Source organism: Vulpes lagopus, chromosome 10, assembly GCF_018345385.1.
Source record: "Vulpes lagopus strain Blue_001 chromosome 10, ASM1834538v1, whole genome shotgun sequence".
Classification (NCBI taxonomy): domain Eukaryota; kingdom Metazoa; phylum Chordata; class Mammalia; order Carnivora; family Canidae; genus Vulpes; species Vulpes lagopus.
The window spans coordinates 25,858,763-25,880,441 of record NC_054833.1 but is presented as its reverse complement, the minus strand read 5'-3'; the positions used below and the strand labels follow the sequence as shown (position 1 = coordinate 25,880,441).

General features: G+C 38.0%; 1 protein-coding gene across 2 annotated transcripts in view; it reads right to left on the bottom strand.

Annotated features, from left to right (window-relative positions):
- SPIDR (scaffold protein involved in DNA repair) overlaps window positions 1-21,679 on the bottom strand; it is a 436,460-nt gene that overhangs the window by 257,796 nt on the left and 156,985 nt on the right. For both annotated transcript variants that reach the window (XM_041770165.1, XM_041770164.1), the window contains exon 8: window positions 11,616-11,829. In XM_041770165.1, the coding sequence (XP_041626099.1) occupies window positions 11,616-11,829 (214 nt within the window). The remainder of the gene's footprint in view (window positions 1-11,615; window positions 11,830-21,679) is intronic.

The following is a 21,679-nucleotide window of genomic DNA, read 5'->3' as shown; positions in this document are numbered from 1 at the left end:
TCCACTACACTGTGGGTTCCTTAAGGGTAGAGATTGTTTGTGATTTTGAATACTGTATCCCCATTATCTAGCACAAGGACTATCATAGCATATGTAACATTCAATAAATGCTTAATGAATGTACAAATAAATGAAATATACTGATACATCCTCTCATTCAAGTAGAGGGCATGAGAAGACTGACAATGTCTTGATGATTATTTAATACTCAACACTGTCATATAGTTATTGAATAGTAGTCTACTGTGTGCCTAGCATTATTCTATTCATTGGAAATACAGTAGGAAGAAAGACTGATTTAAAAGTTTTAGCTAATGCAGTAAGACAGAAACAGGTAAAGAAGCTTAAGTGTCAGGAAGAAAACCACAAAATTATTATCAAAAGTGATATAACCCTAAACAGAAATGTCTTATTACATAAAACAGGCATACAAATAGATAAGTCTGTAGGACTCCAACGAATATGAGTAAAAGTTGAGAAAACGAATTCTCAAAAAAAAAAAATCTGTCAAGTAAATAAGAAAAAGTATTCACTGTGACTAGCAGCAGGTACTCTACTATGAGGTTTACAGATAACTATATCAAGAAAGCAGTGACAGTAACAACAAAATGTATACCTTTAACCAACTAAAACAGTTCCTGACAACTACTCTGAAAAACAACCTGAAATATGTACTAAATTACAGAGCTGTCCACGTGTATGTCTATTACAAAGTTATTTATGTTAGAAAAAAATATTTACTGCAGACTAATATGGAAAAGAATAACGAAAAATTTATGTAGTGTAGATACACTACACTATCATAATGTGTAGTCATTAAAAATGTTGAATGTAGAGGTATCTGGGTGGCTCAGTGGGTTAAGAGTCTGCCTTCAGCTCAGGTCATGATCTCAGGGTCCTGAGATCTACCCCCACACTGGGTTCCCTGCTCAGCAGGAAGCCTGCTTCTCCCTCTCCCTCTGCTGGTCTCCCTTGTTTGAGCTCTCTCTCTCTCTCTCAATAAATAATTAAAAATCTTTTTTAAAAAAAATGTTGTGTGTTTATAGATGTGACTATGGAGAAACTGGCAGCAGTGAGAATATTTATAACCTTGACAGGTTACTATGGTAACAATATATTGAAAAGCTCAAAACCTACCATCTTCTCTAAGCAAAAATTTCTTTTCTCTTTTTTTAGAGTAAGTTCCATACCCAACATGGGACTTGAACGCATGAGCCCAAGATCAAAAGTCACATGCTCTACCAACTGACCCAGCCAGGTGCCCCTCTAAGCAAGAATTTCTACTTTTAGCAATATCCTTATACCATTAGATGAGAGTATAAGCACTTTCATTCAGGTACTGTTTCAAACAGCCCACAATGGGAAACAATCTTAAAAATTCAATATAAGAGACTTTAAATTATGATCTATCCATATAGTGAAATACTAAATACAAAAAGATGATGATACTCATGATAGATAGATACTCATGATAATGGGGAAAGTCAGATTTCACTCCTTCTCTGGGATTAGGATATATATTCTAAGCGAGGAAAATTATCTGTCACACAATGTACTAACAAATATTTTTGAATGAATGAGTGAATGAGCAGGAAAGGTACAGGGTACCTTGGCTGTCCCTTGATACACTATCACATACTCATCTTTTTTCTGATGTTCATCCTGGCTTTAGATTTGGTAGTAAGCCACATTCAATTAGCCAGATAATTCTATCTCCCTCTTTCTACAACTAGAATCACATTACATCTTAAAGGAATTCAATAAGAATTTATTGGGTAATACTTAAAGAAGGCTTTAAACTCCTTTGGGTAAGCAGCCATTTTACAACTAAACCCACATTTATTACTAAAGGACAAATGGAAGTGTCTGAAGTCTACTGATTGTTTTTAAAACTGTTTCCATGTTGAAAGCCAGTTTGTTTGAACACAAAAGGCTTTTATAGTGGAAAAAGAGCAGATAGCCTACAAGGAAAAAATATTTAAAGGGGAAACTTGTCAAGTTTCCATTAAAAAAAAATAGGCCATTCATTTTTATTATTTTGGCTTTTGTCTTTTTTCTTAATCTATCAATTTTTTTTTTTTTTTTTTTTTTTGAGAGCAGGCGTGTGTACCATCAGGGAAGAGCAGAGGGAGAGGGACAAAGAGAATCCTAAGGCAGACTTCATACCCAATGCAGAGCCCAACATGGGGCTCAATCCCATGACCCTGAGATCATGATCTAAGGTGAAATCAGGAGTTGGATGCTTAACTGACTGAGCCACCCAGGTGTCCTTAACAATGAGCTAATTTTAAGTGACATCTAGACTAACTTTAGCTAGTATCTGGATAACAAATAATGCAGAAACTTCCAAACTATTAAGACAGATGGCCTAAATCACTGATACCAGCATACTGATAAACTCTTCTTTCGAAACACTTCCCACCCATCTATCTTCCTGAAGCACCTAAAAATTATTATTACGCTTCTTTCTTTAAATTAAAAAGGTATCTTTTTGAGAGAAATCTGTTTTCTGAGAGAAAACAAGACATAATACAATTTAGGAAGCTATTTAGAAGTTTATCAAATTCTCTGAGAGATACGGGAACAGAAAAAAAAAAGGCAGCTGCTTCAGTAAGACCCAGACCTAAAAACATTCCAGAGTCAAATGATAATAACTCATCCACTTATAAGGTTGAAGGAGCCAGCGGAATTTGGAATTTTTTTGTAAAGATAAATCTGTACAGATAACCTTGATCTAAATTTACTTCTCATGAATTCAAAAGTGTCTCACATTCAATACCTCTAAAGTATCTTTCCTAAAGAACATTCACACTTAGACTTTTTTTTTTTACTTAAAAAATGCATCATTTAATAAATGTTTTTTAAGGGGCGGGGGGAAGGGGCAGAGGGAGAGAGAGAGAATCTTAAGCAGGCTATGAGATAATGACCTGAGCTGAAATCAAGAGTCAGTTGCTTAACCAACTGAGCCATTCATGTGCCCCAGAATGTATTTTAAAATATACAGATGCCCACAAAAATATTAGAAGTTGAAGAGGGAGGAGATTAAAAACAAAGACTACCAAATTGCCCTTTACCCCACAGATGAACTTAGACTCTACTGAAAACAAGACCTAAAATACACAAAGGGGCAAAACTAGGGTGAGAAAGGAAAAGATGCTTAATAAGGACAGATTTCTGAAGGAAGACAGACTCTAGGTAATGGATTAGAACCCTGGTGTGCTGATACATGCTGCCATTGACTCCATCAGCATAAGGAAGGGAGGAGTATCCTACCAGAGTCTTACCCAGAGACTGCTTTTTAGTCCTGTTCCATGAATTCACAAATTTAACATGCTGCCCAAAAATGGTGCTGGGACTCCTGAGTAGTCATTTGGGGGGAAGAATGCAATTCCTATTTTATCTAATTATATAAATATAAATTCCAATAGTCAAAGATTAAATGTAAAATTTTGTTCCAAACACCATTTGTTGAAGATATTGTCTTTTTTCCATGGATATTCTTTCCTGCTTTGTCTAGGTACTTATCCAAAGGATACAAAAATGGTGATTCAAAAGGGTGCATGCACCCCAATGTTTATAGCAGCAATGCCACAATAGCAAAAATATGGAAAGAGCCCAGATTCATCAATAGATGAATGGAAAAAGAGAATGTAGTATATATACATACAATGGAGTATTACTCAGCCATCAAAAAGAATGAAATCTTGTCATTTGCAATGACATGGATGGAACTAGAGGGTATTATGCTAACTGAAATAAGTCAGAGAAAGACAAATACCATATGATTTCACTCATATGTGGAATTTAAGAAACAAAATTAATGAACATAGGGGAAGGGAAGGAAAATTAAAATAAGAATAATTAAAATAAAAATAGAGAGGGGCACACACCGAAAGAGATTCTAACTATAGGAAACCAACTGAGGGCTGCTGGAGGAGTGGTGGGTGAGAAATGGAGTAATTGGGTGATGGGCATTAAGAAGGACTTGATGGAATGAGCACTGGGTGTTATATGCAACTGACGAATCAGGAAATTTTACTCAAAATCAATAATACACTATTTGTTAAGTATTGTTAATTTAAACAAAATAAAAAAAAATTAAAAAATGAAAAAATTTTAAAGTAATTAATCCATAAAAGTATAGGAATAAAACAGAATAAATTTTTAATCTCACAACAAAAAAGATCTTAACTTCTTTATCATCTACGATATAAAATATAGATACTACAAAAGATAGATAAATTTAGTCATGGAGGGACACCTGGGTGGTTCAGCGGTTTGAGGGTGCCAAGCGCCCTCAGCCTTCGGCTTAGGGCGTGATCTCAGAGTCCCAGGATCCAGGCCCACACTGGGCTCCTTGCATGGAGCCCGCTTCTCCCTCTGCCTGTGTCTCTTCCTCTCTCTTTCTCTCATGAATAAATACAATATTAAAAAAAAAAATTTAGTCATGGACTAAATTTAAGAAACAAAAAAACACTACCCCACTTTTCAAAAACAAAAATTCCCCCTAACCCCTAAAAAACGATGAAAGACTAACAAGAAACTGGAGAAAACTCATTGTAACGTATATGATTGACAAGGAACTGTTTTTATTTATTTATTTTTTTATTATTTCTAAAGAGTTGATAGAAATCACTAAGATAAAGATGAATAATCCAAGAGAAGACAAGTAAAAAGTCATTGATAGGCATTTCATAAAAAATAAAATATAAATGGTTCTTAAACACAGGGACTGAAGCCTAAGCCCATATTACAGTAAAATAAATGCAAATTAAAATTACAAATTCCATTTTTTAAATTGGTGATCAATACAGTAGGTTAGTAAAAGGTAAATAGGCACTTTATGCACTGTTATTAGAAATGCAAAATGGTGCCATTTAATAACGTTTACTCTAAAATTAAAGAGGTATATATTCTCTGATCCAGCAATAATACTTAGAGAAATTCATCTTACAGCTCTTCTTCACACATGTAGAAAATGATGTAGTCCTGTTTGTAGTAGCCAAAGAGGAGGAGCAACCTATATTTTCATCCGAAGAGTCTGACTGAATAAAAGTGGTATCTTTAAATTAGAAATCAGTGCAAAAAGAATGTAGCAACTATTTATATACTAGTATGTTGTTACTGAATAATCTCCAAGACACATTTTTACAATGGAAGCATGGTACAAGAGTATTGTTGGATACCATTTTTGCAAAAAAAGAATAAGGGCAGGAAATACATAAGTGAGTTTATATTATACATGCATGTTATATAGTGAGTGTGTCACACACACACACAATCTCTGAATGGTATGTAAGAAACTGGCATTGATGGCTTCTTTAGGGATGAGAACTGAGTGGCTAAGGAGAGCAAGTATGGGAAGAAGACTCTTGGTTCACTGTATATCCTTCGATACCTTTTGAAATCTGTTATATGTTTTAAATACCAATTAAATATTTTTTAAGGGATCCCTGGGTGGCGCAGTGGTTTGGCGCCTGCCTTTGGCCCAGGGCGCGATCCTGGAGACCCGGGATCGAATCCCACATCAGGCTCCCGGTGCATGGAGCCTGCTTCTCCCTCCCCTGTGTCTCTGCCTCTCTCTCTCTGTGACTATCATTAATAAATAAAAATTAAAAAATATAAATAAATAAATAAATAAATAAATAAATAAATAAATATTTTTTAAATGGAAGGGGAAAACCCATACTAAAGGTATGGAGAGTTAGAGGCACTATGATGTTATAGGGACCTACGTAATGATTCTGAGTTCAACTTTATCCACTTATTTAAGGAAAAGATAAATCAACATGATATATCACATCAACAAGAGAAAGCATAAAAACCATATGATCATTTCAATAGATGCAGAAAAAGCATTTGACAGAGTAAACACCCATTAATGATAAAACCTTCAACAAGGTAGTGTTATAGGAAGCATATCTCAACATAATAAAGGCCATCTATGAAAAACCCAGAGCTAACTTCCTACTCAATGGTGAAAAACTGAAAGCTTTTCCCCTAAAGTCAGGAACAAGAAAAAGATGTCCTCTCATCACTTTTATTCACCATAGTCCTAGACACAGTAATCAATAACAAAAGAAACAAAAGGCATCCAAATTGGTAAAGAAGAAGTAAAACATTCACTACTTATAGATGGCATGGTATTACTTTTGGAAAACCCTAAAGACTCCATCAAAAAACTATTAGAACTGATAAGTAAATTCAGTAAGCTTCAGGATACAAAATCAACATACAGAAATCTGTTGAACTTCTATACACTAATAATAAAGTAGCAAAAAAGTACTTATGGAAACAATCCCATTTACAATTGTACCAAAAGAATAAAATATGTAGGAATAAACTTCACCAAAGAGGTGAAAGACCTGTACTCTGAAAACTGTAAAACATTGATGAAAGAAACAACATGACATAAAGAAATGAAAAAACATTCCATGCTCATGGATTGGGAGAACAAATACTGTTAAAATGTTGATACTACCAAAGCAATCTACAGATGTAATGCAATCTCTATCAAAATACAACCGCCTTTTGCATGGAAATAGAACAAATAATCCTAAAATGTATATGGAACCACAAATGAACTTGAATAGCCACAAAAGACCTTGAATAGACCTTTTAAAAAAGAAAACTGGTATCATAATTCCAGATTTCAAGATATACTATGAAACTATTATAAATCAAAATAGTATGGTACTGGCACAAAAGTAGATACACAGATCAATAAAACAAAATAGAGCTCCTGGAAATAAACCCATGATTATATGGTTAATTAATCTATAACAAAGGACACAAGAATATGTACTGGGAAAAAGACAGTCTCTTTAACAAATAGTGTTGGGAAAACTGAACAGCAACATGCAAAAGAATGAAACTGAACCACCTTCTTACACCATACATAAAAATAAACTCAAAATGGTTTAAAGAACTAAATATGAGACTAGAAGCCATAAACATCCTAGAAGAGAGCACAGGCAGTAATTTCTTTGACATTAGCTATAGCAACATTTTTCTAGCTATGTCTTCTGAAGCAAAAGAAACAAAAGCAAAATAAAACATAAGGACAACATCAAATTAAAAAGGTTCTAAAGAAATTAAAAAATAAGCGATGCCTGGGTGGCTCAGAGGCTGAGTGTCTGCGTTTGACTCAGGTCATGATCCCGGAGTCCCAGGATCAAGTCCTAACATTGGGTTCCCCACAGGGAGCCTGCTTCTCTCGCTGGCTGTGTTTCTACCTCTTTCTCTGTATCTCTCATGAATAAATAAAATTAAAATCCTTAAAAAAAAAGAAGAAGAAATGAAAAAATAAGCTTCTGCACAGTGAAGGAAACAACAAAACAAAAAGACAATTTATTGAATGGAAAAAGATATTTGCAAATGACATATCCAATCAAGGGTTAGTATCCAAAATATATAAAGAACTTATTTAACTCAACACTAAAAAAAAAATAATCCAACTAAAAATGGGCAGAAGACATGAACACTTTTTCAAAGAAGACATACAGATGGCCAACCAACAGATGAAAAGATGCTTGACATCACTAATCATCAGAGAAATGCAAATCATCTCATCTGTCAGAATAGCTAAAACAAAAAACACAAGAAGCAACAGGTGTTGGCGAGAATGTGTGCACTGCTGGTGGAAATACAAAGTGGTGTGACCACTGTGAAAAACAGTATGGAGATTCTTAAAAACAGGAGGCTCCCTGGGTGGCTCAGCGGTTTAGCACCGGCCTTCAGCCCAGGGTGTGATCCTGGAGCCCCGGGATCGAGTCTCACATCAGGCTCCTGCATGGAGCCTGCTTCTCCCTCTGCCTGTGTCTCTGCCTCTCTCTCTCTCTCTCTCTCTCTCTGTCTCTCATGAATAAATAAAATAAAATCTTAAAAAAAAATTAAAAACAGAATTACCATATGACCCAGTAATTCCACTACTGGGTATTTACCTCCAAAATACAAAAACAATAATTCAAAAAGCCACATGCACCCCTTTGTTTATTGCAACATTATTTACAATAGCCAAAATATGGAAGCAATCTGTGTCCATTGGTAGATGAATAAAGAAGATGTGGTGTGTGTATATATGTACATGTATAATTCAGTCATCAAAAAGAAGGAAATCAAATGTAGAATTTAAGAAAAGAAACAAGCAAACAAAGAAAAAAGAGACAAAAAAATGGACTCAACTATACAGAACAAACTGGTGGTTACCAGAGGGGAGGTTGTTACAGTTATGGGTGAAACAGGTGGATAGGATTAAGAGTTCTCTTCTTGTAGTGAGCACTCAGTAATGGACAGAATTGCTGAATCACTATATCATATACCTGAAACTAATGTAACACTGTAAGTTAATTATACTAGAATTAAAATAAATAAATAAAATTTTAAATATATATATAAATAAAATGAAGAAAACCTGTAGGGGCAAAAGCCTGGATCCAGAGCCCACCAATGTTTCTAAATGTATCTCCAAATATAAACATGCTAGAGTCTTCAGTGTCTCACTGTAAAAACTCAGCATCACTTGAATATACATTTTTTGTTGAAATAATAATAAATGAAAACATAAACTGTTGTATACTGATAAAGATAAAATTAGGACACACTGCAAAAATCTAATACTGTCAATATCACTGAATTTTACTATGAGCTTCCAGAAAGACTTCCAATAAAACAGCAGAAAGAATACAAGAAATTATAAGAACAAGACCGTTAGGAGGAACAGTGTCAGGATAGGCGGGAAATTGCTCACTCATTCCATAGCAATATTCTAAACTAAAATACTTTAATACAACTGATTGTGAAAAACAAAGTAGGAAAGTACAATAAATGATTTGGAAGGAGGTAGTTTCCAATTTTAGATATGGGACCCAAGGAAGGAGTTTTGAGAAGGTGACATCTGAGTAAACACGCAGAGAAGGCTAAGAAAAGTGCAACCATGCAGACATGGTGAGGTGTAGGATACAATACCGCAGCACAGGCAGTGGCAAGAACCCAGGCCCCAAGGGGAAAGTGGCTTGGAACCTGAGGATCAGAGTGGAGCTAGGGTGGCCAAGATGGATCTGGGGAAGGAGAAAGGTGTGGGAGATAAGAACCCAGAGCTCAGGAGGGGTTTGTGTATGAAGTGAGCAGATACTGGGGCACATGGAGCCCAAAAGCGGTATGACAACTTCTAAATTCATAGCTTTGCTTCTTCAGTCATCTTGGAAGAGACAAGAGAGCAAGGAAAAAAAGCAAGGAGATGATTTAAGAAACTACTGTAACAATCCAGAAGACAGATAATGATTACCTGGAAATTTGCTGACAGAGAGGTGGCAAGAGTGCTGGAACCTGTGTGCATTTGGAAGTGGAGCCAACAGGAGGTTCCCACAGGCAGAAGGGAGATTATGAGAAAGGGTTGTTGAGGACATGTAGAGAACTGCAAGAAGGTGGTTTCCACTTCCTGAGATGGGGAAGAGTGGAGAAAAGGAGGGAGGGTGAGGAGCTTGATCCTGCCATGCTCTCAGCACCCACACAGAGCCATGGCCGAGGCAGTAAGAAATGGTGCTCTGGTGATGGAGAGTTTATGAAGTGATCAGTGTACAGCTGACATTTAAAGCTACAAGATGAAGTGAAAGCACCAGGGGGGTGAGGTGGACAGGATAGAGAAGCGTTTTGTACTGGCCCAGCAGCACTTTAGCAGTGAGAAGCCAGAAAGGCATGAGGAGGAACACAGAGGAGGCAGGGAAACAAAGTAGGTGTGAGCACTGCCCTGCAGGGAGACATGATGGCCACACAAGTGACCATGGGAGAAGCAGTGTGGGGGTCACTGCCAACGCCACAGGTCTGGGAGTGCTAGGCTGGAAGCCTGAACAAACAGGCTTAGTAGTGAATGGGGCGGCAACATGGCCATTGTGGGAAGAGGAAGTACAGTCAAGACAAATTAAAAAAACATTTTTAACATGGTAGAAAAATAATGGCATGATTTTAGGATGATGAAAAATTTCAGAACAAATTAATGGCATTGTATTGTTCTTTTTTAAGATTTTACTTATTTGAGAGAGAAAGAGCCAAAGCACAAGCCATGCGGGAGAGGCGGAGGGACACGCAGACTTCCTTCCCACTGAGCAGGGAGCCCGATCATGGGCTTGATCCCAGGACCTGAGCCCAAGGCAGACACTTAACTGACTGAGCACCCAGGCGCTCCATTGGCACTGTATTCTTGAGTGAGCTACACAGACTGACAGTCGGTCATTACAACATTATTCATAATATCCTCAAACTGAAGATGCCTAACTAACCGATGGATTAATTGCATAAATTAATACAATGGAATTCTTTATAGCAATAAAAATGAACAAACTGCTAAAATGTAACAAAAGTGATGAATCTCACAAGTATAAAATTAAGTGAGAAGAGTCAGGCAAAAGAGAATACATATTGTATGATTACTGTATGGTTCTATTTATATGAAATTCTCAAACATTGTATCGTAAGTCAGGATCATAGTCACTGGTGTGGAAGGGAGAGGAAGTAAATGAAAAAGGGGTTGGGGTGGCCTCAGGTATGCACTGCATTCTATTCCTTTGATTGTATGGAAATTACCTAGTCCCTTTGTGATTATTTGTAGAAATATATACTTAAAATTTTATGATCCTGTATATATCTTATACTAGTCAATAAAAGATATATTTAAAAAAATAAAATAAAATGCAGGTTACCCTATGATATCTGTAGCCTATCAGTGGAAGAATTTAAGTAAAGAGTGAGAATTACTCACTGTGGACACAGCAAAAAAAGATTCCTTCTTTGGGAGGGATGTTTAACTTCTAAAACCTGTAAGTCAACTTCAAAACTAAGAATTTGACAGATGAATGAAACTTCTAAAAATCTGCCAACAACATCAACAATTAGTGCTTAATATAAGGCAGCTCAAACATTCCCTCAAAAATAGTAAGATTCTTCTTTTTGTAGTAAAAAAATAACACCCTATGGAGAAGAAAGCAAACATACATCCTTAAAAATAATTTCTGATCCATTAATGACCATTTGTGCTCCTAAAGATGAAACTTTCCTATGTCTTACTTTATGCTTTTCATCCTTCTCTATGTAATTAGCAAAGAAATATTAAATTAATGTGCATTATCATTTTGTCACATAATGCCTCTACCAAAATTTTATTTCTAAGAAAGAAAAAAACAAAAACAGCCAGATTTATAACATGTCACTTAGACAGGATTTTTTTTTTTTTTAAGATTTTATCTATTTATTCGCAAGACACAGAGAGAGAGGCAGAGACAGAGGCAGGAGGAGAAGCTCCCTGTGGGGAGCCTGATGAGGGACCTGAGCTGAAGGCAGAAGCTTAACCACTGTGCCACCAAGGAATCCCTAGACAGGAATCTTGATATGGTTGTTTCACCCTCACCCCTCTACCCTCAAATTATAAAAAATTTCCTGCCAAAAGTAAAAACAAGCATTCAAATACAGTTTGGTGCTTCTGTTACATAAATCTATGTCAAATCTTGGCTTCCTTCTCCTGGCATTTCTCCATAATAAAGTGACAAAAATGTTCATCATAAGAATATTTTTTGAGACAAACGCACAGTTAGTGGCTGCTGGAATCAGTTCTTTGTACTCACCAGGGAGGGTAGATAAGGATGATGTCTTGGGGATGTCCCTTGAGGTGGTGAGCAGTTTCCTTGGTGAACAGAATCTTTAGGCTAGTCCTGGGGGCCTCACCTTGAGAAGAGCTGTTGGCCTGCAGCCCTGCTAAATGCTCACACATGGCAACTTGGATGGCGCATTCCTCATGCAGCTCCAGAATTTTTACAATTAACACACCAGATCTTCTACCTATAAGGTAAAGGGGAGAAAAAGCAAAATGAAGTATAATAAACATAAGGTCCATCTGTGAAAAAAAAAAAAAGCTATTAAGATAGCTTTATCACCTTGAGAAAATGGACTGTGTACTTTTGCAAGGTAAAGTATGGACTCTAACACATTCACTGTAACATCTTTTTAATTAAGATAACGAGTATCGCATTTTAAACATAAAAAGCAGTCTTTCATCATAAAGAAATAGTCTTACATATACAAACTCAGACCCATCATTTCACAGAGCATGTTTTTATACCAAAACTTTAACTCCTCTGATAACCACAACAAAGGGAGTATAACCACTTATTGATCCTTCTTTCTTATATGCTCCTTCCACCTCATTACCTGCTTTGATTCTCTACTTTAGAAATGATACAGGAGACTTGCTGATTGCAACTGTTCTAATGATCATAAAGGTTAAGGGTAAGGATTCTTGAAGAATGCTGAATATTAGGGCTCGATATTTAAATAGGTGCAATTTAATCTGAATTGGCTCTCTGATTAATTAAGTTGGTCAAATTAGATAGCATTTCAACACCTCAATTTTCTCATGTATAAAATGGGGATCATGTCACCTGCCTCAAAGAACATTTTTAAGTATGAAATGAGAGAACTGAGGTTGACAGTGTGTGTAACCTAAAACCTTGATGTGTCCCAGAAACTGTGCCAAGCACCAGGAGACCTAAATAAGGATGCATACCTCAGTACTGTTAATAAGAGCAGAAAACTGGACCCAGCACAAATCTGTAGAAGGGTAAACCATGCTGTGTGCACACAACAGAACACTATGCAGTTACCAACGGTGGGCGTGGGCCAGGTCCATATGTATCAGCATGGAGAGAACTCAGAAACAAGAGGGGATAAACAAGATAGGAGAGTAGGATACCCATAACGTTATTTTTTAACACAGAAAACAATAAAATACTGTTGCAGATATATATACGTAGCAAAGTATATAAATATGACTAGCAGGATACACAGAAACACATCCCAAAGGAGAGAGAGAGGAACATGACTCAGGATTTCACACTTAATGTGTCACATTGTTTCTATTATAAAAATATGTGAATCAAAAAAAGACAAAAAATTAAAATGTTATTAATTCCAGGAGATGAGTATACTTAGGTTTTTCTATTACTTTGTTTCTTAATTTAAAAAAAATGAAATAACAAAAACTAAGTGTCTCCTATGGTACCCTGCTAAAAACATAATGGACACTGATACAAGTTCCTCTACCACTTTAGCCAACTGGTTAATAGTGAATAACAAAAATTAATATTTAGATAGCACCAAAGTTTTAGTTATATAACTTAATTGCATTTCCACTTCTTTCTCCCCTTCACTTTCTCTTCATTTTCCACTCACCCCTAATTTTCCATTCCTTCCTTTCTCTAAGTGCCAACAGCATGTGTTCACATATTAAGCAAGGCCACACCACTGAGCACCATGTTGAACTGCTGTTTCCTAAGGTATGTACCTATCTTGCTACTATTTCTTAAGGTAGGGAAGGAAACAGAATGGGGGAAGGATATGAATAAGCATGTCAGGCTGGTGGTACTAGTCACTGCGGGGGGGTGGGGGGGTGGAGGAATGAAAACAAGTACCACAGAAAGGCACCACTAACTAGGAGGTAGACACAGAGTCTCTTCCGCACAACAGCTGTTACTTTAATAAAGTGGTTCATCCTCAGGTGGTGAACAGGAGAAGTCAGGATAACATAAAGATCAGTCTGGTTCATGGACCATTTTTCCCATGCAGGGCAGCCCGAGCAATGGTTGGAAAACTAGGGTCTTCAGCAGCAAAGAGAAACGCCCTAGGTTTAGGGGCTGTGCTAGCCAGAGCAGCATTCATGCGCGTATTTGCAGAATTCTTAAAACGTGCACCTGCAGTCAGGGCTCATCCCCAAAACTATGCAGGAGGCACAGCAGCCGTCCCATCACCAGTGAGAGCAGCTGCTCTTCAGAACAAGCAGGCCCAGGAAGCCAGGTGGTCCGTGGGAGCTCGGGTTGGCCCCGGCAGCCTGTGGCCAACGCTCGCTCACCTGCCTAAGCAGCACAAGCTCCCTCCTTGGGTGCTAGCTATTACCTTGTACAGCTCTAAAAGTAAAATGGGTTTTTAGTGGTCTGCCCAACTGACAGGCCCCAAAGACCTTCAACAGATTTTATAAAGGCAAACACTGTAGAAACACAGTTATCGTGGCAGAAATACCGATATACCTTAGAAGAATCATACTGCTCCTAACTACACTCTGAAGATTTTTATGATATCTCCCGGCAATATTCCTCAACTATGATATCTGCTGAGGATATATAGCGTGAATAGCTTGTAAGACAAACACGCTTCATGGCATTACTGCCACCGCAGCGCAGGCTCTGCAGCACGGAGCAGATGTGCTGGTGCCACCCCGCAGCCCAGTATACCGCGGCACGGGACACGCACACTGTATGGCATTACCATCACCGCAGTCACGAAGCCCTGCAGTGTAGAACACACGCCTTATGGCCCTACTGTTAGAACCCTGGTGTGCCGCAGTGTGAACACCCCATCTGGTAACCGTCCCCCGTGTGGCAGCGCAGAATGAACACATCTTGTGGTACCAGCGCCTGAGTCCTGGTGCACCACAGCATGCCTGGGAACGCACATCAGCTCTGACAGGGCCACAACAGCACAATCTTCTCCAAGAAGTGCCCTCAACCCTCTCATACAGGATGTTTTCCAACACAGCCTTGGGAGAAACCAGTGGCCTGCCTTCCCTAAAGAAATTAAAGCTGCGGAATTTCCACTTTGTGTGAGGGCTAAAAAAGTAAAGAACAACCTAAAACAAACTGTATTTGAGGCAAGCTTTCAATCAGGGTATAAGAAATACTGGTTTTACAAATTAAAATTAATTAAGTGGTTGGGACATAAAAGGCACTTGTGTGACAGCGAGGCAGCATTTTCCATACATGCTGTAAGACGCAGCCGAAACCTTACGTTGGCCAGGAAGGGTTTACTGAATCCCAGCCAGAAGCAACTACTTCTTCCCTTTTGAAATCCTCAAATACCTTATCTGTACTTATGTTCTTTTCAACAGTGTCCTCATTTTTAAATAGATACAGCATTAGCCCTTCTCAAGAACGCTGCAAACATCAGTAGAGAGAACACAGAAAGCCAGCAGTGCTGGGCCTGCTTATCACACATGCAAAGTAAGGGCAGCTGCTGTCACCATGGTCACTGCCATTCCTACTCACTTCCCAAGGCATTTTCAAATCCATTATCATACTTCACCTACAATAACCCTATGAAATAGGTAAGGAAGATATTAATCTCCCTTTTTAGGCAGATAAGAAAGCTAAAAAAGTTACTTGCTCACATGATTTTCTTAAGATCACAGAGAATTACTGGCCGGTCTAATCCTAGAAATTGAATGTCCTTACAAGTCACTGACTAAACTGTCTCTTGGGTAAATGCTGGTTAGGAAAATGTGAGTGATGCTTTTTTCCTATTTTACTATGTTAAAACGTAAGACTTGCTTAAAACGTAAAGAAAGCACATCCAGTTGAGAAGCAGAGGCTGCTGCTATGGCTGGACGTGGTCAGAATGTCAACACTGATCAATGTACTGTAAAAGAGGAGGATAACTTTGTCACAGAACTAAACACTGAACAGTAAGTGCCACAAAGATTGAAGGGAGAGCATAAATATTAATATGTAACACCAAAGACTTCTAATGATTAAGAAACAGGAATAAAAGGATTCCTACGGAAAGTATACCATGTGAGATAGTAATTTCTATCCATATATATGAATAGCAGACAAAACAGTTCTTAGTTCAAAGGGAAAATTTTTAACCTAAAGGCTAACATTTGCCAAATGAATGAATGATTTATCAGCTAACTTTTCTCTTCTTTTTTTAAAAATTTATGATAGGCACACAGTGAGAGAGAGAGAGGCAGAGACATAGGCAGAGGGAGAAGCAGGCTCCATGCACTGGGAGCCCAACATGGGATTCGATCCCAGGACTCCAGGATCGCGCCCTGGGCCAAAGGCAGGTGCTAAACCGCTGCGCCACCCAGGGATCCCGTATCAGCTAAAAAAAATTCTTTAAAAATTCTGGTCTTAAATGACTGAGAGACCACAAAAGAATCAAATAAATGATAAAAAAAAAATGTATCTGAGACTACTGGGTTAAATGACTTATTTGAAATATACAGGTAGGGATCCCTGGGTGGCGCAGCGGTTTAGCGCCTGCCTTTGGCCCAGGGCGCGATCCTGGAGACCCCGGATCGAATCCCACGTCGGGCTCCCGGTGCATGGAGCCTGCTTCTCCCTCTGCCTGTGTCTCTGCCTCTCTCTCTCTGTGTGTGACTATCATAAATAAATAAAAATTTAAAAAAATGAAATATACAGGTATTTACTTGGAATGTACAAGGAGCCAAGGTCCATTTACATGCAGTTCAATTCAAATCCTCCTAAGGAGGTTATGTTGGTAAATTAATATATATTATGATGATAACTTTCAAGAACATTTATATAAGAAATACATATAAGAAATTGATGAAAACTATGTAAGAAAGTACCAAGTGAAATGAGTTAGCATGTGGGGAGAGATAATGAAATGATCTTCCTACAGAGGACAGAAACACCTGTAAGTTTTTCTAAGAGAAACACTTTTCATAAAGCACTACAAGTTACTCCATTTAATTACCCAAACATTAGCTACATAGTAATTTGGAATTTCACTCTACATTATTACTCTGTCTCTCTTTACCTTGAGATGTATCCCATTAGGCTAATCTATACAGTGTCTTGCTTTAAAGAATATGGCCTACTATTCTGTGAAACTGGTATTTTTTCTTTCCTTTGGGCCTAAACCACCAGTAAGTGCCCACCATTCCTTTTTCCCTCAGTCCTCACCCATCATGTACTTACACACAAAGACACAGGAAGACAGACAGACACACACACACACACACACACACACACATACACACACACACACAAAGGTTGGGGGTACAGCACAGCAAGCCTCAGGGATGGACATCAGGGGATTTTAAAGTCCCCCTGCTTTCAGTACAGGTAGGAGCTGTCCCTTAACAGATACTCCGACACGGTTACCATTAGCTGCGATTGTTACAACTCTCCTGGTTGTACTCACTCTGGATTATGGTAGTATAATCAAATCACATTTTAGTCTTTTTAAAGGTATTTTATAACTTTTCCCTCCACTCCTCAAAATGATATGCGCCTCTAGTACCAAAATGGTCCTACGTGTATGCTTTTGTTAATAACTTGTGAAATTTTAAATAGTACCTTTCATTAACTCGTCCTATTCTATTAACTTCCGGTGCATGCATGTGTGTGTGTGTGTGCGTGTGTACACAGATACACAAAATATATGAATTTATACTTATGTATAAAACCAAATACTTTAAATGTTTAAAGAAATAGGAATAAAAGAATTCATATAGAAAGCATACCACAGGATCTAGTAATTTCTATCCATATATATACATATATATGAATAGCAGCTAAAACAGTTCTTAAAAATGGAAATCCCAACCTTGTAAAATGAAAAAGGCCTAGAATCCTAGGAGTACATTTGAATATCTCTATCCTCAAGTTCAAATGACTGGCTACAGTGCTTCTTATGCTCAGCTAGGCTCTCCAAATGCCAAAAGAAACAGGATGGTATTTTGGTGGCTTCAATATCCCCACTAGACATCTCAGCTTTCCCCAAAAGTTCATTCCATCCCTCCAGGGAAGAGTCCACTCCTATTCTGGCTGAGAAAAAAAAATGCAGTCTGACTGGGCCTGGTGGCAGGCAAGAGGAGATCAGATGACAACGGTCAAGCAGAGAAAAGACAAGGTCTTACACCATTGTGTAGACTTGGGTTATTTCCTCCGACTATGATGGGAAGCCAAAGAGGAAGGCACATAATCTGCTTTACTGAGAACAGACTGAGGACAGAAAGGAAGACGCAGCCCAGTTGGGAGGCTACTATGGCCAAAAAAAAAAAAAAAAAAGCAAACAGGTGGCCTTGATGGGGAGAATACTGGTAATGTAGACATCAGTTTTGGATATATTAAGATGCGATGAGATGTGTCTTAGTTATTACAATAGCCTGGCCCTAAGTGACTTCTCCAGTCTAGTACCTGGCCATTCTAATCTATAGTACGTAAGGCCTACTACAGGGCTCTTTTTATGTATAAGTTTAATAATAGCCACCCCTGTGCTTGAACCGTTTGGTTATCCACTTGATAAAATCCAAACTACTTTCCATTGTATAGAAATATCTTTGTTACTTTATCTCTTGCCAATCTAACCTCAAATTCCCCAGCTCTACTCAAGTATTTTTAATTATTTCTATTATTTCTATAATAATTTCCTTACTTTTAAGAAAGAGTTTCATCACCATCTCCCTGGTGAACTCCCTGAACCCAACTTTCTTTTCCCATCCAGATGAGTTTATTACTCTTCTTTATGTTATCATTGCACGTCTCACTTACCATTATTTTCACACATAAAATGAATAGTTTTGTCTACTAAACTGTGAACTCAATGCAGTATCTAAGTCAGGACTAATAAATACGTATGGATAAGTCAACTCTACTACAAATTGATGTAAAGAACATTGGGAACTATTTTATTAGTCTTAGTTTCATTGTTAACCAAGATGATTGCCCCTTACCTCAACTGGATGTGATATGCATCTAAAGAATGTAAATTAACTGTGATTCAAGTGCTGCTCTAAGAAGAAAAATAAAAATATATTCCAAAATCAAATCCAAGTGATGTTTTATCTATTCACTATTTGTATCTGAAAACCACTGTTTTCTTCATTAACATGCAATGAAATCTTAATTGTGGGGATCCCTGGGAGGCGCAGCGGTTTAGCACCTGACTTTGGCCCAGAGCGCGATCCTGGAGACCTGGGATCGAATCCCACGTCGGCTCTTGGTGCACGGAGCCTGCTTCTCCCTCTCTGCCTGTGTCTCTGCCTCTCTCTCTCTCTCTCTCTCTGTGACTATCATAAATAAATAAAAATTAAAAAAAAAAAGAGGGATCCCTGGGTGGCGCAGTGGTTTGGCGCTTGCCTTTGGCCCAGGGCGCGATCCTGGAGACCCGGGATCGAATCCCACATCAGGCTCCCGGTGCATGGAGCCTGCTTCTCCCTCTGCCTGTGTCTCTGCCTCTCTCTCTCTCTCTCTCTCTGTTACTATCATAAATAAATTAAAAAAAAAAAAAAAAAGAAAAAAAAAAGAAAAGAAATCTTAATTGTGTTGTTCGTACATAATCATACTATCTTTTCTTTTGAGAGGTTATAACTATGCCTAATTTTACCAAGGATTCCCAGATATCTAGCAATATTATGGTCCTGTGAGTATTCAATGTGTGAGACTCTTATTAGTTGCAAAATTGCATTATTATTGTTTGTTAAATAAAAGCTAGTTTCTGAGTAAATTTTATAAGCTGCCATCAGATTCTTTTCATAGATAATTTCACAATAAAACTCAGAAAGCTCCAAAGCAGGAGGTCCAGGTTGCCTAAAAACTATATTCTGAAGAAATTCACATCTTTACCCTGTAAACAGCAAAATTACTTTTTGTTTAAAATTTATGTTCTCCCATAAAATTTTAAGTCATCTGGCAATGATGAACAGACACATTTGTTAACCACAAGTGCTTACTGAACTATAAACAATTGTGCTTTCACTTCTTGATTCCACATTTTTTTTGCCTTTTCACCCAGTTTAAAATATTCTTCACCAAAAGCCACAATAATCCTAAGCATGAAACAGAAATCTGAAACCCAACTCTTAAAAAAAAAAAAAGAAAGAAAGAAAGAAAAAGCCTAGATAATACTGACCAGGCGATCAGAATGTTCATTGCAGTCTGAAGCAATGAAAACAATCAGAATTTAGCAAAGCCACCTAGAATCACAGTGTCACAGTACTACCATCAGAAACATTACTGTGACTTTTTCTGCCGAGGCAGCCTACTGTTTTGGGAGAGGGTGAACGGCAATAAATGGTCTGGTTTTTTAAGAAATCTAGGTAAGGAAAAAGTATAAAAAGGTTCCAGGAAGACAATGGATCCCTAAGCAAAGTTTATATAAAAAACGGACAAGAGGGATATTCTGGATTGAATGTCTGTGCCCCCCATAAATTCATATGTTGAAGTCCTAACTCTCTGTGTGGCTGTATTTGGAGATAGGACCTCCAAAGAAAGTAATTAAAGTTTAATGAGGCCATTCGGTGGGGCTCAGATCTAATAGATTAGTGTCCTGGTAAGAAGAGGCACCAGCAATCCCAATCTCTCTCTACCAAGCATAGAGCAAAGGCTACAAGACCACACAACCAGATAACTGCTGCCTACAAACAAGGAGGAACAGAGCTCTCACTTGAGAAATGACCATGGTAGCACCCTGATCTTGTACTTCTAAGCTTCTAGAAGTGTGAGAAAAAAAAAATTCTGTTGTTTAAGCCACATAATCTATGGTATTTCGTCATGGCAACTCAAGCTGGGTAGGGCTGTAACAAATACCTAAAAATGTGAAGTGGCTTTAGAGCTGAGTTAGAGGCTAGAGGAGTTCTAAGGTGTATTCTAGAAATATGTATGTTAAGGATAATTCTGGTGGGACATCAAATAGAAATGAAGAGGAGATTATCAGAAACTGGAGGAAAGGGGATCGCTATGAACTGAATGTTTGTAGCCCACCAAAATTCATATGCTGAGGTCCAATGGTGGTATCTGGAGGCGGGGCTTTCAGAAATAACGAAGTCATGAGGATGGAGCTCATATGAACAGGATTAGCCCCTTATAAGGAGAGACGCAAGAGAGATGATCTTTCTTTTTGCCATGTGAGGATATAAGCAAGGTGGCTGTCTACAAACCAGAAAGTTGGCTTTCACCAGGAACCGAATCTACTGGCACCTTACGCTTGGACTTCCCAGAATCCAGAAGTGTGAGAATTAAATACCTATTGTTTAAGCCACTCAGTCTATGGTATTTTGTTATAGCAGCCCAAACTGATTAAGACAATAATTGTTATAAAGTGGCAAAGAACTTGGCTGAATTGTGTTCTAGTGTTTTGCAGAAGATAGGACTTGTGAGCCACAAGATTAGATTATTCAGCAGAGATTTCTAACCAAAATGTAAATGGTATATAGCCTGCATCCTCCTGAATTAAGAGTAAAATTTGAGAGAGGAGAGATGAATTGAAGAAGGAATTGTTAAGCAAAAAGGAAGCAGCACTTCAAGACTTGGAAAGTTCTCTGCCTGTCCATATTGCAAAAAATAAAGCATTTTGGACAAGAACACCAAGGGTGTGGCTAGACTATCACTTGATAGTGAGACTGCACAATGTATGAGCAAAAATACTGCTATTTGAACTGAGGAGACAGACACTAGAAGTAATGAAGGAAGGCTGTCAGAAGAGGACTATTCTTTTGTGAATATGCATCATCTTTCAAAAAAGGGAAGGATGACTCTAAAGGTGCTGCCTGCCACTCAACCCTAGGCCCAGCGGGCAGGGCTGATTATTTCTCCTGGTTTTCAAAGGATAGGTGTACTTTTTTGGTTTAGCTGGGTCAGTCTGCCTCCTCCTTGCCTCAGTGGTGAGGCCTCTGCAGAAAGCTGTAAGAGCAAAGGCCCTACTGAGCCATAGAGGTAACTCTGATATCCCAGTAGACCTGGAGGGCAGAGCACTGAACTAAAGGAATTTTCCCTGAGCCTTAAAATCTAATGGAATTTTCCTTGGTAGTTTTGGATTTACTTGAGACTTACCACCCCCTTCTTCTTTCCCATTTCTTCTTTTTGAAATGAAATGCCTATCCTATACCTGT